Source organism: Myotis brandtii, unplaced genomic scaffold (assembly GCF_000412655.1).
Source record: "Myotis brandtii unplaced genomic scaffold, ASM41265v1 scaffold618, whole genome shotgun sequence".
Lineage (NCBI taxonomy): Eukaryota > Metazoa > Chordata > Mammalia > Chiroptera > Vespertilionidae > Myotis > Myotis brandtii.
The window spans coordinates 1,294,899-1,313,308 of NW_005370354.1; the positions used below are offsets into that span (position 1 = coordinate 1,294,899).

At 42.4% G+C, this 18,410-nt stretch overlaps 1 protein-coding gene across 8 annotated transcripts in view; it reads left to right on the forward strand.

Annotated features, from left to right (window-relative positions):
- The window catches only part of SLC24A2 (solute carrier family 24 (sodium/potassium/calcium exchanger), member 2), a 222,100-nt gene that overhangs the window by 146,608 nt on the left and 57,082 nt on the right, over positions 1-18,410 (forward strand). For 5 of the 8 annotated variants that reach the window (XM_005879940.2, XM_005879942.2, XM_005879944.2 and 2 more), the window contains one exon: positions 10,008-10,058. The exons of the other annotated variants lie outside the window; for them this stretch is intronic. In XM_005879940.2, the coding sequence (XP_005880002.1) occupies positions 10,008-10,058 (51 nt within the window). The remainder of the gene's footprint in view (positions 1-10,007; positions 10,059-18,410) is intronic. 8 annotated transcript variants of the gene reach the window in all.

Sequence of the window (18,410 nt, forward strand, 5' to 3'; positions counted from 1 at the left end):
TGTGGGTGTGGCTTATAGAAACATGAGTATTACTTTAGGCCCAGCCCTGTGTATCTTAGTCACGTGTACTATAACCAAGCTCACATTTCTATGAAAGAAGATGGTGGCCCTACCTGTATGCACCACCTCCTAAGTTCTTTTTTTTTGAAGGGGCAGGGGAAGAGAATAAAATATTTTGCCATTTTTAAGACTTAGCAATAAATATGCTTGTGTTCCCCATCCCAGATTTGATAACTTACTCAGAAAGTATCTTCTGCTTGATTTTGTAAACATGATCTTTCCATTTACAGAAATGCAAAAATTTACCCAAGGTGTTAGATGTCATTTAGTGAAAATGTTAGCTTTCTAAACCCTTACACACACACACACACACACACACACACATGCACACACAAAATTATTAGTAATGTGTTTTAGAAACTTGCTATTAGAAGAACTTGAACAGATTTTTCTGAAATAAGAAATAAATTCCAAGTGTTACATGGATGGTATCTGATAGTCTATGTTCTTTGCCATTCAAATCATATTCTTTCACCATGTTTGACAATATCATTTTCTCACTAGAAACTCCAGCTAAAAAAGAAGATACCAGAAAAACTATTGAATATTCATTTGTACTCTGAGTTCGTGGCCATGGAGACAATAATAATGACAACTGGAGTAACTACCATTGATTGAATACTTCTATGTGCCAGACACTGTGATGAGCATTTCATATAGAGTAGCTCATTCAGTTTTCACATCAATCCCATGATTCTATTATATTATAACCTGATTATATTATAACTTCTTCTATGGTACCATTTTACAGACAGGGACACTGAAAGTTAGAGTAGTTAGATAATTTTCCCAAGGACACAAGGGAAGTAAAATGGAGTCAGGTTCAAATCTAGATTTGTTGGACCCCAGCACTCACTCTCTTAACCACTAGGGCCAGGGGTGGGCAAACTTTTTGACTCGAGGGCCACAATGGGTTCTTAAACTGGACCGGAGGGCCGGAACAAAAGCATGGATGGAGTGTTTGTGTGAACTAATATAAATTCAAAGTAAACATCATTACATAAAAGGGTACGGTCTTTTTTTTTTTCGTTTTATTCATTTCAAACGGGCTGGATCCGGCCCGCGGGCCGTAGTTTGCCCACGGCTGCACTAGACATCACTTTTCCAAACAGGATCCCCTTTGAGCTTTCCTTTTGAAAATAAAAACCTAAGGATCTTCTTATTATCTTTTTCCCTGACTTGTATATTCTTTAAATAATGCCAACAGTCTCCGTGGGCCTGAAATCAGATAATACAATAGACTATGACATTCATAGATTTTCTTTGGCATAACATAATGAGTCATTATTTTGTCATTCTTCTTTAACCTGTTTCTTCCACAATAAACGTATGAAAAGAATGCTAGAACAAGGTTCTGATCCTGGTGGTCACTTGTTGTGACTTATCTTAGCCTGGATACTCATTACTCATTGGGCTTTGGCCCAGTCATAGAATGATGTCTGACATATTGAGGACTTCCAATGTTCCAGGCATTCACTGTATAAAGCCCCTTACAACAACACAGTAAGGGAATACTAGAATTAGCCCCATTTTACAGATGAGGAAACTAAAGCTGAGTATCTTACTACAAAGTCACACAGCTAGTAAGTAAAATCTGTATTATAACTCACATCTCTTGGCCCCCAAACTTATGCCGTGCTGTAAGATCTCCTTATTTGGCATCATGGTGATAAGGTCTCCTGATCCCAGGTTCACTCCAATTTTGTGAAGATGAGAAGAATACTATTTATGGGCACACTATGATTTATCTGAAGGAAAACCAATAGATGCTTTAAAGCCATTAATAATACCTACCATATATTCAATGCATATTATGTGCCAATTATGTAAGTACCTATAATTCTCACCACAACCCTACAAGGCCACTATTATTATTCCCATGTTACATGCGTGTGGGCACTGTGTGTCGAGAGGTTGAGTAACTTGCCCATGATCTCATGACTAGTGACTGACAGTCCCAGTTGTCAAGTGAAGGTCTGTAGGCTCCAAACTATAGATGATAGTGCTGTCATGCTATTCTGTCATTTGCTTTCTTCCATCCCCTTGCGGGGGGTGGTGGGGGGAGAACATTGTGACAAAGCATCAGTGTTAAAATTATCTTAAGGTTGTTACTGAGGTTTTTAATCACATAATTAAAAGGATACTCATAAAAGCCCAGGAAATCTTTTTTTTTTTAGCCACAGTTTGGAGTTGATTCTCTTGCTTAGTTGCTCATTATTTTCTTTAAAAAGTCCTTTACAGAAACCTGCTTGCTCTATCCTGGACTCTCTCCCACCCCTACCCCAACCCACCTCAAAAGGAAGGCAGCAGAACAGCACACCCAGATTCCATTTTTCTTGCTTGATCATCCAGAGCATGTAAATTACAGTGAAATATGGCCTGAGTCAGCTCCTCACAGGACAGAAATCAGTAACCATTGATATTGCTAAGCAACACCACAGAGGAGCAAGGCTGCAAATTAGGTGACAAGTTTCTAAGAGTCAGAGTATCTGGGGACTCACTTGGGCATTTCATTATGAGCCATCTGGATGATCCACAGTAATGACCAGACATTATTGTTCACTGTTCGAGGATGATAATTCCCATATAATTATATGGTACCTCCCTCTGTGATCCTAACCTACTTTACAGAACCTTCCACTGTATTTTCCATAATCCAGATATTTCCCTACAAGATAATTGGGAACAGTTACACCTACTGGGCAACTTCCATTACTCCCCAAAATAAGATTTAGGACAAGCAAACAAGCATCACTCTAATTACTTGTCTGATGGCACAACTAGCTGGGCAAGGACATGCATTAAGGAGGAAGTTAGTCATGGGATCGTAGCAGCTCCATTGGCCTGACATGGGCTCCACCTTCATGGTCCCAGGGGAGCTCAAGGTGATGAGGCTCAGCCCTTTCCAAAGCCAGAAGTGAGCAGATGGTAGCTACACCAGATAAGCTTTGAAGGTGACAAGAAGGTGAGCCAGAGTCCTTGACCTTCTTGGAGAAAGGTTACCTAGCAAGGACCCCTCCCAGTTCCAACAGCTAGCTGGTCTCACTTGTTCATTCATTCATTCATTCAGTTAATATTTACAAGAAAATTGGATTAAACAACCTGGTTTTAAACCAAAGGTTACAAATTGATAAGCCAAATATGACCCAAAGTGTGTGTTCTTTTTAATTTGGAATTAGTTGCCAACATTTAAAAAATAAGGATTTTTCACATAAAAATCCAAATACCTGGCTTCCCTTGAATAATTACAGAAGATCTATCAGTACTGTGCCTGCATTTGCTCATGAAGCTAGAGCCGTGTGACTGTGGCTCCTTTTTAGGCAGTACTGTCCAATTTTCCAGAATCACCACCCTTCTCTAATGTTGTCCCAGCCCACCTTGCTCTTCTGCATACCTGTTGCCTGTGGGTCATTGCTGCTTTGTCAGAATGCCTACTGTGTTCTAGGCACTGGGCCAGATGCTAATGATCACACTGACTCCTGATATGACCACTGATGTTGCATCAATACTTCCTTGGGGCTGGGGCCTTGAATGATATGAGCAGATGGAAATAAACAAGGAAATGCATGTGGAGAGTGGAGGAGACAATAACAAACCACTGTGTCTGGGTTTTCAGGAAACTTGTTTCATGAAAGGGCTAGATTTGGAAGGCATGGAAATCAGGTGATAAATTTCTAAGAGGTAGCTGGGTGTATATGTTCATAAATCCTACTTGAAACTTAATAGCTGATAGATACATGACTAACCACAAGTTCAGCCCTTCATTTTCATTTTGCAAAGTTCTTGCCTTGCTTCCAAAAGCCCAAGTGAGAGATTTTAATCTCACAAGAAGAAACAGACGTACTCATTAGCATAGATTTGGAAGAGCTGGATGTGAAAAGAACTCCGTAGGGCAGAATCATCTCTGTTGACACCTTGAGTGTGACATACATGTGTTACCACATGTGGAGTACAGCTGTCCCTGGGCGAATGTGTACACAGTTAGGAGCCTCTTAGGGAAGTTTAACATATGAACATCAATCCCCCGCAGAATGTTGAGCAGAGCTGCTGCAATGAGTCAGTACTTCCAAAGCTTTTTTTGAGTGAAATTTTTGAATTTGAAGGTTAATATATTCCTTTCCTTCTGACTTGAGGAAGAAGTGAGGATTTGTGGTTGTTCCCTCACTTAGCCTCAATCTCTTAATGTTTCTTTCTAGTTAAAAAAAAAAATCTTTCTAGTTGCCTTGGCATGAACATTTGATATAAAATAATAATGACCAAAGAAAGCCTTTTAATGGAAAGCAATTAATTTTGGTGGCCCATGCATTTTTTGACATGAAATCAAACAAAACGTTTAAAATTGGGCTGCATTAGAAAATATTTAACTCATAATTCACGTTTATTTTGTTGAAAATTTTTCACATGAGGAAACAAGTGAAAAATGTTTAAGACAGATAGCCTGTAAGAAACTTAAATCGTGTATAGGTCTACAAATATAAATGCCATGTTTGTAGGAAGTGGGATGGGAAATTACAAGTACTCAACTCTCATACTACCCATTCACAAAACATTAAAACAAACACTTTTACCCAATAATAAAAATATACGCAAATTTAAATATCACCTTAAGGCTAAAATGTAAATACTGCAAAACATGGTTTTAGAAGTTAGCCAGGCAGCCTTTCACTAAACCAAAAGTTCTTCTTTTGACAGTCTTCCTTGCGTTTAAGGGAAGAAGTCTAGGGGTTTTTGTTGACTTGCACATGTCAAAAATAAACATTGACATTGGTACCCACACACAGAAATAATTAGAGTTTGGATAGGATTTAACTACGCCGGACTGAGTTAGATGTTCATGTTGGGCCTGTGGCAGAAAATGAAGAGGGATACCAATTATTAAAGACTAGAGGCCCAATGCATGAAATTCATGCAAGGGGCTTGGCCCTAGCAGCTCCGGCTGCCTCGGCCCTCGCAGCCCCGCCCACTGGTCATTCCTGAAGGTCATTCCACCATCCGGTCTAATTGGCATATTAGCTCTTTATTATATAGGACTAGAGGCCCAGCACGCAAAATCGCGCAGACCCGCCCACCTGCGAATGCCCTGCCCACCTATCCGCCACCCCGCCATGCTCACAGCCCCGCCAAGCCACCAGTCTTGCTGCGATTGGAGCCTGTGGGCCATGGGGGAGGGACTGAGAGGTGCTCCATGCACTTCATGGTGACCGGTCATTTGGTCATTTTGGTCATGACGCCTCTTGGCCTTTTATTATTATGATGTCTTTGGCACCCCAATGCAAAGTACTTAATAGACATGCTCTCACCTGATCATCAAAAAAATGCCTTAAGAATAGGTATGTATTGCTCTTGTCCCCATTTGGCAAAAGAAAGAACTGAGGCTCAGAGAGGATCACCCAACTTATCAGCAGTAAAGCCACACTGGATTGACTGTCTTGTCTGTCTCACTCAGGAGCACTCTTAACCTTGATAGTGATGATGTGGTGTCAACAGTCAAGAAGCTTCAGACCCAGTGTCTGTATTCCTGGCTTCAGCAAGTCCAAGGGAAGTTCAGCAAACCAAAGCACCCTAAACCTCACTGTCATTTGAGACTGTGCGTTTATATACTTCATTAAAAGTATAGGGGAGCACATAACATGAGGAGAGCACTGTTCTAGGTTCTGTTGGGAGAGACCTAGAGAGGAATAGGGTCTCTGCCACCAAAATATGGACAGTGCAGTTTGAGAGACAGGCTTGAGTGCAAATATGAGAAGGGAAGGTGCCTAGGTCCAGTGCTGGATAAGTGGTGGTCAGATGCATGAAGAGTCCACTTGTCACATCCTGCTCCCCTGGTTGTGCTCTTGGTTTAATATTCCCCATAGATCTGAGAGTAGAAGAGCAGGACTGATGGAGAAATTTCCTTTAAGCATCTTTCCCAACATGGCAGATATCTCTTGTTGCCGAACAACAGTGATCTACTTAAAACCTCTATAAGTAGTATAGAATTTGTTTTATCAAACCTGTGTAAAATACCAAGTTGTCTAAATGCTCTGCTCCATGGCCCATGGGTTCTCCCTTACTCTTCTTGGTGGTGCTTATAATAAAAAAAGCTGCCCATTATCGATTGTTTGGTGGGTGTCATTATCTCATCTACTCTCCACCATGACTTTCAGGGGTACATACAATTGTGCCTCTTTATAGCTGAAGACTTGGAGGTTCAGAAAGGTCAAACCAATTTGCTCAAAGTCACACAGCTAATAAGTAGCAGGTTTGGGGTTCAAAAGTACACCTTAGCTTCAGAGTCCATATTTTCAACTTCCACTCACTACTGAAAATAATCCTCCCGTGGGTGTGATACACTCTAGTAGCTATACAAACTTCTTTGATAGGTATTAGTCATTACCAAGCAGCTACTGTCTGCACTGAGAAAGCCTTAATTTTTAGGTATTCACGTTCAGTTCAAACCAATACCAAAAATAAAGCAATTCTTTTATTTAAAAAAAACAACAATACAAGTTAATCATATTTTTCTCCATCAGCCACTTAAGTAATAAATACTTATTTTCATTGATTTCTCTACATCTACTTTCCATTCTACTTAAATGGAAAGCATAATGCTTCTATTGATTCTGTTTTGTGTTGTGTGTGTGTGGTTTTTTTGTCAGAATTTTGAGGCCTGAAATATGAGAAGTTATTTTTCTGCTACTCCTATCTAGGAGATTTGCTGAAAAGAGGTTGAGAATGCAATAGACCTCAAAAGTGGAGCTGAGAAAGTCAGTGTTGGAAGGAGGAATCTGTGTCCAGACTCTCATTCAGAAAGGAAAATTAGGAGCCAACAAAACTAGTTCTTACTCACAGATTCTTTGAGACTAAAGACAAAACCCTTCCCTTGACTCATCAACTATGAAGTATGGACAAGAACTCAAAGGGATCTTAAAGCCAGGTAGTGATGTTGCTGACAATACCTGGAAGGAAGTGGACTGAGGAATGACAAAGGTTCCACCCTTCTTAGAGAGCTGGGAGCTTGGATGCCTGTGGCCCCGGGCTGTCCAAATGGCATGGAAGCAAGTGCGGTCGCCATGATAGGCAGCATTCATGATCAGCTTACAGCTCATCCCAAACCACTGGGTTCTGGAATGTTTTCTTAGGCTGTGTGGCCTTCTTAGAGAAATGTTATAGAGAAGAGGCACCAAGTGGTACCCAGGAGAAACTGCCCGGTGATTCATCCCTCTTCTGATCCTGGCTGCCTCTTAGTTGATGTAATAGGCGTTGCTAGGTAGTATTCAACGGCACTCTCTTGAACTCCCTCACTTCCTCTGATCCCAAAGAAACTCAACTTGGATTAGGACCAGTTTGAACCCTAACCTAGTGATGCTACTGGTGCCTCGGTTATTCTCCACGGGGAGTGTGCTGACTGGAGGTCACAGTGGCTGAGACCACTTTCCACGAGGTGTCCATAGGCCGTAAGTGCACCGTGTGCTCTGACTGACATGTGTATGTTGTGTTCATCCTAGTCACCTGTCACACCTCTCTTCCTGCACCCCCTGAAGCCCTGGTTCAGGGGAGAGCGTCTGGGCTCTTGGAGATACTGCCCTGTCCCCTTGAGAACATGGAGCGCTGAGTTCACCGTCTCACCATCCCATTGCTGTCGGTGTGAAAGACCCCGTTCTAGCAGGCTGGTTCTCTTCACACTCTTCTCTGCCTTCTCCTTCGTGGGCAACAAACACAGTTCCCTTCACCTGGGCAGGTATTGCCCCCTTGCCCTCCTTCCTCACTGTGCTTTGCGTTGCTATGTCGCCTATGGTTATTCAGCTTTTCACTACTCTGATTCCTTCTCTTCCACCATTTTTAGCCCATTTTGACATGTTCTTTTCAGTTCTTGTTCCTCTGTCCCATTCACCATCCAAGGAAGCAACTCAGAAACAATCTAGACATTGTCACAGCATTAAGAATGTGTGAGCGATGCCAGGCACAAACAGTTCCACTTTCGACCACACAAAAGTAAAATAATTAAAGAATACAATTGTATTGATCTATACCTGGTTCCACAGGAGACTAGGCAAAGCATAATCATTTCTGCCACAAGCAGATGTGTGACAGTTTGGAAACAGTTGTGTGAGTACAGAGGTTGCATCGAAAAAGGTTCATAAAATGCAACAGTGCGTCTTCACTGTAGGATATGCTTTACGCCCGATTTTGCAAACACAGAGCTGCCCACATTCTGTTTCCTGAGCAAATAATAGATTATGCCAGCTGCTTATTCTACTGTTTTACCTCAGGGAAGGAGTAAAGGTTAAAAAATTAGTTGGCTAATATAATCCATCCACTTATTAGAAGACCACACACACACACACACACACACACACACACACACACACACACACACACACACACACACACACACACACACACACACACACACACACACACACACACACACACACACACACACACTGTGTGTAAAGCCATTATGAGCATGTTTAATATTTATGAAGCTATTTAGATCATTTACCAATTCCAAACTTATGCAATGTCATGCATGTAACAGACTGCTGTTTTTAAAAGCCAAAAAAAGTGTACATTTCACTGAAGGCAATCCCCAGAAGACATTAAAAAACTTCCTTGTTATTTACACAAAATTCAATTTTTTATTGAAGCATTTGCATCCTTTGTCATGCGTCTTACAAAATCCAGAATTGGCTGCTTTTTGTAGAAACATAAAGATGAGGTGATTTTTCTCCCGAAAGCATAATTTCGTTAAAACAGCATTAGGTAAAATTTTAGGCACGTAGCAAAAGGATATATAAAGAATGTCTAATATAAATATAAACTAGAAGAATATTATTGTGTTTTAAGCTGGAGCTTTCATCTCAAACACAAAACCCATCCATTACTAGATGATTCATATGTGGGTTTTCCATGGCGGCCCAAGTTAATGAGCCATGGAAGCTTTCTGCAGAACCACAGGGATATCTCTTGAGTCTAATTAATTGCTTGAAGTGTATTGGGAGAGTGTTGTCACAACAAGAAAAATTTTATTTTTTTACCTGCTTACAAAGGTTGCTTTAGAAATCTGGAATTTTCAGATAAAGTTTCTATTTTAGAACAAGTAAAAAAAAGAAAGAAGAAAGAAATGACACATCCCTATCTCTTCCCCCACCCAAGCTGCCACTCCCACCAGCTGACTCAGAACAGCTGGCTTTCTGCCAGTGGTTTCCATCACAGCCAGGCCTTTGGTGATCTGCACACAGAGGTTGCTGGTCACCTCTTGCCGCCTGCAGTCCACCAGCAACGGGCGATGCCTTGGTCTGGGAGCTGTGGCAGCTCTGTCACCTGTCTGAGCCAGGTGGTCTTCCCTGGAAATACGCTTCTCTCTTCCTCCCAGAGCACTCTGCACTTTTCACAGCTCCTCCCAGTATGCTGCACCATTAGTATTCCGTGTTTTCTGTCTAAAATGCTAGATGAAAATGTAAAGGGAAGTTTAGAGCCTGGTTTTTCAGTTTTGGTTTTCCCAGGTAGCCTTCCTCAATCTCTAGGAAGTTGTTCTGTTGCAGCAGGACTGTGACATGAACTACTGGGACTGCTGCCCCCATGGCAAGGCCTCCGTGGGCCCGGACCTTGTTCTCATTCAGCCTCTCTCATGGAATGTCACCTCTATAAAAATTATCGAGCTAGGGTCGACCTGGTGTGGGGTTACCTTTGCCGAGTATTTTGTTTCATCAGATGTGAAAATCACTGTGCCCTGTTCTGTAATGCAGACATCCTAACCGCAGTGGAATAGTATGTTTTCAGTGATTTCTGAAGATGGGCGTGAAAACTGTCTGCCACATGGCCCGTGTTTGCACATCTCTATATAGTTACGATTGAGGAGTTTGACAGTAACTCTGAATCTGATTAATTAAGAATGTGTAAAAACAAAGTTCTTGCATTACAGCTCGTTCCTTATCTTTGTGTCTTTTACTGTGATGTTGTAGAACTTGGATCATATGGAAAACTAAAATATTATGACACAATGACTGAAGAAGGTAAGAATGATTTTAGAATTGTATGCATTGGCTTTCTTTTATTTCTAGTGTCTGTTGCTTGCCCATTTTTTTAAAGTCATTTTCTTCCTCTTTGCATGACTTCCGTGACATTGTGTGAGTTATTATTCTTTCTGCGTTTTCGTCTAGTTTTTGCCATCGTGTTCATTTTGAATTGGAGATGTGCAATACCATGGGTAATCATGTTATTCCATTCAAAAGGTCCAACCCATTGTGATTGTGTAACCCACTCAGAGAAATGGTGTCGGCAGCGTAAACACAGCCACACACCCATTGTGTCAGCATTGCTTCCTCCACATGCTCACGACAATGTAGAGAAACACGTCCAGCCAACACTCCTCTTACAGTGTGCCCTTAATTTCAGAGAGGGGTTTATGTCCTGGTGATATTCTGATTTACACAAAGGAATAAGCGACCTAAAGTAACTCCTGGACCCCAAACCAACTAGAGACCCGTTTCTGATTCGGGGTTGCTGTCGGCTCATGTCCTCAGCGCCCACAGTTCCTGCTGACTCGGCCAAGTCATTACTCTGAGAGACCAGGGTCAGCATTCCAGCTGGTAGATTTGTATATGTTGAGATTCACCCCCTACGAGCTCGGGCATATCATTTTAACCATTTCCCTGGGGCAAATGGAGTCTGACAGAGATTTATTTTTAAATGTATTTACTAATGAATTCCAGGCACTATCCCAGGGCACAGCTTTGCCCCAGTTGATCATTGTTCTGGGATTAGTTCACCGTGGAACAGCAATTTGGAAAGCTTGCGTTCTTATAAAGGGACTTGTCCTATTGCCCTCTCCCTCATCTCACTGAATAATAAACAATGCGTGTAAGTTATAAAAACATTTGGGGTTTCTACATGACTTTTACACTGATATTGATAAGATATCAAAGGTACCCCTAGAAGGGGAATCAGCTATTTTTATCCTTCAATGTGAGAGATACTCCCAAATGGGTTGCATATCTTGTTTTCAGCCTCTAGCATTTCGAAGTTGCCTTAGCTTGCCATAGATCTCCCAGTGGCTCTGCATGCCAGAAGCAGAACATCTGACAATAAGAGGAAGCCCCTGTCAGCCCCTCCCGGCTCTGGCTTCTGCACTACCCACGGGTCCTTTCCTGCTATCCCTGTGCTTTCAGAACCACTGTGATGTTTCCTAAAGCAGCAGGGTTGGGGTCTCAGCCTGGGCCCTCTTGTAGTCACCCCAGGGCTCTCCCCACAACTTGGGGAAATGCAGACCCTTGGGGCAGTGAGGGCCCCAACAGCAGGAACTACCTATGGGAATAAGTGTCCTACCACTGAGCGGCAAGAAAGACAACCCAAACCTTAAAGAGGGCACCTGTCCCAGCTCTTTCTATTCCATGTCTTCAGCCCACTTTGGCTCTTAGTGAGATTGGCTTGAGAAGCCAGAGCTGGGACTCACTGACTTTATCATTTGATCGCTCTCCCGCGTCTCCCCAGCCCAAAGCCTCTGTTTCGTGGCTCTGGTGGCAGGTAGGTTTGTTAGTTCCTACCTGACCTGTCACGACCCTTCACTTTCTACTCCCTCCTGTCCTTTGCCTTCCACCCTTAGGTTCCCATGGCCAGAGCTTCTGCCTCCCTGTTGCCTCAGTTGCCCCATTTCTCTCTTACCTGGTTTCTTTCCTCTTTCCACATCCATTTGAACAAGGGTTGCTGCCCAAGCGTCCCTTTCTCTTCCTCCCTACACCAGATCACATGAAGATGCAAAACGGCTACTTCCAGTCTGATGACTGCCCTTGCTAATGGCTGGGGGGCTTTCTGGGCAGGGAAACAAAGTCAAAGTAATGTCTGCAGTGATGGCCATGGCTGGCCCTGGCCCGGACACTGGCACGACTGTGACATTGTGTTTGGGGGCCTCAAGTGTCACCTCAAACACTTCTTATTCTTCTCTTGACTTTCCTCTCCCTTCATGCATGTCCCTTTGTGTGCTGTTCTTAGCTGAACATTTATTCCCATCACAGAGATAGCTAATAGTAATGAAGGCAGCATCTTTAAAGTGTGCTCTATGAAATACTAGTTTCGTATGATTTCAATAGGAATCTTGTAACAACCCAGAAAAAAAACAACAACAAGAAAGCAAGATTGATGTCATAGTTAAGTAAGTGGGAGAGCTTCTAAGTTAAATAGGTTCTTCACCAGAGGAGTCGGAGCCTCAGTGGTACCGTGCACTGCAGCACAGAACGCATTGTCAAAAGGAACGGAGTTTGCAGTACTTCACAGACTTCGTTGGCTAAACAGCCCATTCTTCCAGGAAGCCTGGTGTAGACTGCTTTGGAAATGCCGGTGAAGGTGTTCTCTTTCCCCTGGAATGGGAACCTCTGAAAGATGAGTCTTCTGAACACCCCGCAGTCCCCCTCGGGCACTCCTAGAAAGGAGGCTTGGAACAGGAGGTCTCCCTCTAGACACTTCAAACCACACCCTCTGGCAGCTGCCTCTGTGACAAGCCCGGCTTACACCTGATTCTGGGATCCCATCTAAAATACTCAGAACTAGCTCAGTAACCTCGGACCTGGCAATTGCCATGCAGGATTCCTGCAGACTCTCGGGGCCTCTCCCGGCCAGTACAAATAATAATAACTGGGATTGATGTCACTTCCATGTTGTACAATGTAAGGAAGTGTAATGAAGATGAAGATGTTTGGGGTATCAGTGGACTAGCCAGCCTTCAGGAAATACCCACCTCTGTTTAAGCATTTCTTTTCACAATCTTAGAGTCTTAGAATGTGACTACCCCTTGAGCAGAGCTTTATCGTAAATGCCCATGGGACTAGTCATTATTTGTAACTATTTTCAGGGAATTCTCTGGATGTTGGATGATGTCAGCTACTGGCAATGAGGCCTGAGGGTTTTTTCCCACTCAAGTGGATAAAATGGAAAGATGGATTATATATGCCACCCCACCCTAAGGGAAATTGAGTGATGAAGTCCTAAATATAGAAAACTGTTCTGCACATATTCGGTTCATTATTTTAGCACCTACTGTATGCAGGTTACTCTGCTGGGTGCTTTGGGGAATTAAAAGGTAGGCAGGTGGTCCTCATGGGACTTGTAGACAGGCGAAGGGATAAAACACAGCAATCACTTAGCCACCGGGAGGAAAGTGGTAAATACCATAGATATTCAGAAGAAGATGACACACTACGGGAGGAGGAAAGATTGCTTTCAACTGGAGAGAAGATTTTGTGGAGAAAGTGATCTTTGAACTGGGCCTCAAACAATCAGTAGATACGAGTTCATTGGGGAAGGACGAGTGGTAAGTTCTGACCTTCCAGGCAGAGAGGGATAAAAGGATGGGGGACACCCACCTTTCCTGGGTGCCTCCTGCCTGCCAGGTACAGTGCTGTGGGCTTTATGTCATTTAATCCTTATAATGATCCCACAAGGTAGATTTCATTGAAGATGAGAAAACCAAAGCTCAAAGAAGTATTTTATTAAGATGAGGAAACTAAAACTCAGAGAAGCAAAGTATAATTTGCTCTGGAACTCAGAGGTAGTAAGGCGTGATGTAGGACCTGAACTCAGGACTGGGTTGACCCAGCCCTGCCCTCCCGGACCCCCTGTGGTTAGCTGTACAAGGTGGAGTGAGGACAGGTTAGATTGGCGGCAGTATAGGGAGTAGGAAAAAAAGTCTTGAAGGAAAACCACATGAAGGGAAAGGTTTGAACCACAAACTAAGGACATCATGGAATGAACAAGGAGCTATTGGATAAAACATAAACCCTTACTTGAACACTTCACCATAAAAAGTTTATTTTAATAAAAACAATATACTCACTCTTAGGCACTGAATAAAATTATGACATTTTTGCAAAATTTGTTCTTGCCCTTTAGGGCACTTTTCGTCCCTTCCTAAAACCTAAACTGCAGCAGCTCGCTGGACCACACCCAACCGCCTCTCCCACCCCAAGCCAATCAGAATTGTGTTCACTCATTCATTCATTCATTCATTCCCTAATGCACGGTTAGTGCCATGTCCGACAACACAGTATGTCCCAGGCACTAGACTGGGCACAGGGCCTTTGGAAATTAAATGCAGCCCTTCCCCTAAAGAACTCGCACCCTAATGGGGGACACAGGCAGAGAGGTGAGTAGTGAGATGCACAGACCCGAGGTACTGGGGGAGCTCAGCAGAAGGCATCTCCACTGCCTCAGATATGGATATAAAAAAGTTATATTTTCTTCTATCCCTCTCCCTTCCTCTCTGTAAAAAAATCAATAAAATATATATATTTTTTTAAAAGTGGCTTAAGTCAAATAGAAGTTTATTTCTCTCTCAAGTAAAAGAGGCCCAGAGGCAGGCTATACATGGCAGAGGTGGAGGGTCCACAATAACCCAAGACCCAGATATCTATGAGATACCCAAATGGAGATGTGGAAAAAGGAGTGGATATAGAGTCTGGAGCTTAGGAGAGAGGTCAGGGCTATGGATATAAAAGTCTTGGGTTAATTTCATCCCAAGATGGCAACTACCCCACCAGCCACCTGATACTAATGTGCTCACTTAATAGTAACTGAGCACATGCTCTGTACGAGACATTGTGTTAGACTTGCTGGATTAGTGAGCGTCACTCCTCCCAAGGACTATATTTTCCTTCTGCAGCAAGGTGTTTCCAGAGATGCAAACCAATTACTCCAGAAATAGTCTTTTGGTGACCTCAGATCCCTCTACCTGAGCAGCCATCCTCCTATCTCCTCATGGGGCGATACTCCCTGTTCTTAGAAGAGCAATCTCCAATTTTACCTAAAATTAATAGCCCATCTGCAGATACACGGATGTCATACCATTGTCACGCTGGATAATTCTCAGTACATTGAACTTGGCTCCCTTACTAAAATTACTCTAGATGGAGATATAAAAAGCTAGTTGAAAAGACAACAAACTTATGCAATAGAACAAGATAAAAGGAGAAGAGACCTTTTCACCAATGGCATTATAAAGAACCATTAATGTTTGTTCTTTGAAGATAAATGTTCATAAAAACATATAGGTAGGGAGATAAACAGAAATCCTGACTAGTAAAGAAGTGATGTATGGGGAAAGCTGCTTGCAATGCATTAGCCTAAACTTACTGACACTTAATAGAAGCCATTCCAGAAAAATAATTTCTCCACTATTTAAAAAAGTTCATTTTTGTTCATTTGTAAAAGAAAAAGAAAAATATAAAAAGTTGTAATATCAGAGGCAAAAATTATAAAGATCTTTCCCTTAATGAAATTAGCACTTCTGTTTCATGGAAACCAACAGCCCCTTTACCAAGCTGAGAAACTAATAGTCTTACACGAATGAATCATGGGATCCTAAATTAGGCTGAGTTTTGAGAAACCCCTTTATCACAAAGAAGCAAAAGCATTTTCAAGTCACCTAGTCTAGCCAGTCATTTGATATTCTTAATTGCAGTGAAATAGTCCAGTACTTTTTCAAAGAAAAATTGAAGTTTGGAATATCATGTAACAGTGTTTTTTATTGCTCAAGATGTTTTCTCTAAAAATGTAGTCCTAAAACAGTTATCTGTGGCTTTCACATGTTTTAATCCGTGCTTGAATGGATGAGATTTTGTCATATACACTGATCTATTAGGTAGGATAGGTTCAGCTATATATAGCATAAAATACAGATTAAAAGTGGCTTAAGCCCTAACCGGTTTGGCTCAGTGGATAGAGCGTCAGCCTGCGGACTGAAGGGTCCCAGGTTCGATTCCGGTCAAGGGCATGTACCTGGGTTGCAGGCATATCCCCAGTAGGGGGCGTGCAGGAGGCAGCTGATCGATGTTTCTCTCTCATCAATGCTTCTAACTCTCTATCCCTCTCCCTTCCTCTCTGTAAAAAAATCAATGAAATATATATATATTTTTTTAAAGTGGCTTAAGTCAAATAGAAGTTTATTTCTCTCTCAAGTAAAAGAAGCCCAGAGGCAGGCTATACATGGCAGAGGTGGAGGCTCCACAATAACCCAAGACCCAGGCTCCTTCCATCCTTCTGCTTCACCATCCTTGTATTTGACTTTCAACCTCAAGGTCACCTCATGGTCCAAGATGGCTGGTGGAATAGCTCCAGCCATCACATTTGCATTCCTGGAAGGAGGACTAGCCAAAGTGATTTTCCCCAGCTGGTTTGACTTATTTTTAAGGGGCCCTCCTTTTAGATCAGTGGTTCTCAACCTGGGGTCGAGACCCCTTTGGCTGTCGAACGACCCTTTCACAGGGGTCACCTAAGACCATCCTGCATATCAGATATTTACATTATGATTCATAACAGTAGCAACATTACAGTTATGAAGTAGCAACGAAAACAATTTTATGGTTGGGTCACAACATGAGGAAATGTATTTAAAGGGCCAGACAGTTGAGAACCACTGCTTTAGATCCTCCCAGTAAAATTGACCAAAACTCAGTTCCATGACTACACCTAATTTCAAGGAAGCTTGAAAATGTAGTTTGTTACATTGGATTATTTGCTTTCCCCAATAACTTAAGTATTATGTCATTAGGAAATGAAAAGGGAATAGATAATAGATAAGCAACATGCAGTGTCTCCACAAAAGAGAAATAACACTTTTGTATAACTATATGTTGATGGGGAAGACTCTGTGAGGGATATTGAGAGCTTGTGTTAAGCTTGAGATACCCAAATGGAGATGTGGAAAAAGGAGTGGATATAGAGTCTGGAGCTTGGGAGAGAGGTCAGGGCTATGGATATAAATTTGTGAGTCACACAACATAGGTGTGACTTAATGCTACAGAACTGGATAAGAATACCGAGCTAATGAATAGGAAAGGGGAGTCCAAGGATTGACCCTAGATACTCCAAAATTTAGAGTTTGGGAAGAAGTAGGAGTCCCAGCAAAGGAGACTGGGGTGGGCAGAAATCCAGGAGAAAAGGCATCCCAGAAGCCAAGAGAAGAACTGTTCCAAAAGAGGGCAGTGAACAGGTGATAGCATCAATTATTGACCAGTGAGGTTGAAGAGTTGTTGTAGCAGACAGATAAAAAGTGATGGACAGAAAGTGAGATGAGTCCTATCAGGAGTTTGGGAGTAGTGCATTTGTTGCTAATGAAGAGGCCTGGGGCCTGGCTGCAGGAGTGGGTGGGTAAGGTAAGCTGGAGGAAAGGGCAGCTGGAAGCGCTTGGTGAGGAACCAAGCGCTGCAGGGCCCACCCGTGTAAAATTGCCAAGGATGGTGACAGGAGTAATGGCGGAAAGAAAAATAGTGAACTGGGTTCCCATATCCTCAGGAACATGGGAAGAGCGACGAGGAAGTCAGCTGGAGCAGAGGTGCTGGAGGTGATTGGCTTGTACTTCAAAGGAGGGAGGAAAATGGTCTAGATATACTGAGGAAGGGATAGGATGCGGGGCATTTGGAGAAACAGGAAGCTGTAACTAAAAGGAACATAGCTTTGTTTTAAATGTCTACTTCACAGGAACTATCTAATGGATTATATTAATAAAGAACTGGATCAAATAGTTTATCAGTATATCTTGGAGATGTTCTATATGAGCACTTTTGGAATCTCCTCATTCCTTTTAGCATCTGCATAGTATTCCGCTGCATGGCTCTGCCATGGTAGGTTCCATCAGAACCCTGTTAATGAACATTTAGGATGTTTCCATTTTTGTTTATTTCTCTAGTTAATACAACAGTGTTACATGAGCATCTTCTTTACCTACATAATAAACTCTACTGAGTAGATGATGTGTATAACAAATTCCTAGACATACCCATGGTACCAGTGTATAGAGTGAAGGGTTGGGGGGGAGGCAAGGAAATACCAGACCAATAGATATACACATTTCAAATTTTGAAAGATATTGCCCAAGTGCCCTCCAAAGGAATTGTACCAACTTACACTTCCCTCAAACAAATTTAAATGAGCTCTTTGAACAGAGATTCAAAGTGGCTTTATTACAAAGCAGATAAGCCTTTGTAATGGAACTACCTTCTAATTTACTTGTTTTAGAAACCTGACTTTTTACCAAAGTTAATTTAAAGCCAGGGTGCAGCTAGGGTGGACGTCTTTGTCCTCTCTAAATTGGATGACAAGGCAATTCCTCCTTCACAGATTATCCAATTCCCGCTGCAGCGTGAGCGCTCCTCCCTCCAGACCACTCCCCGCAGAAAGTCTGAGCGGTGCACTGCAAGTTAACTTGCCACCTTCCAATTACCAACGCAGAGCCCCGTTGTGCACAGACACCATTTCCAATGCCATGTCGTGTTTCATTCACTCCAGGCTTATGGTTTCTCTCATTCAGTCCAGCTTCCCATAACCAGAGGATTTTTCTGGGCTCTTGGGAACCGATGCTTTTTGTAAGGCTGGGCCTT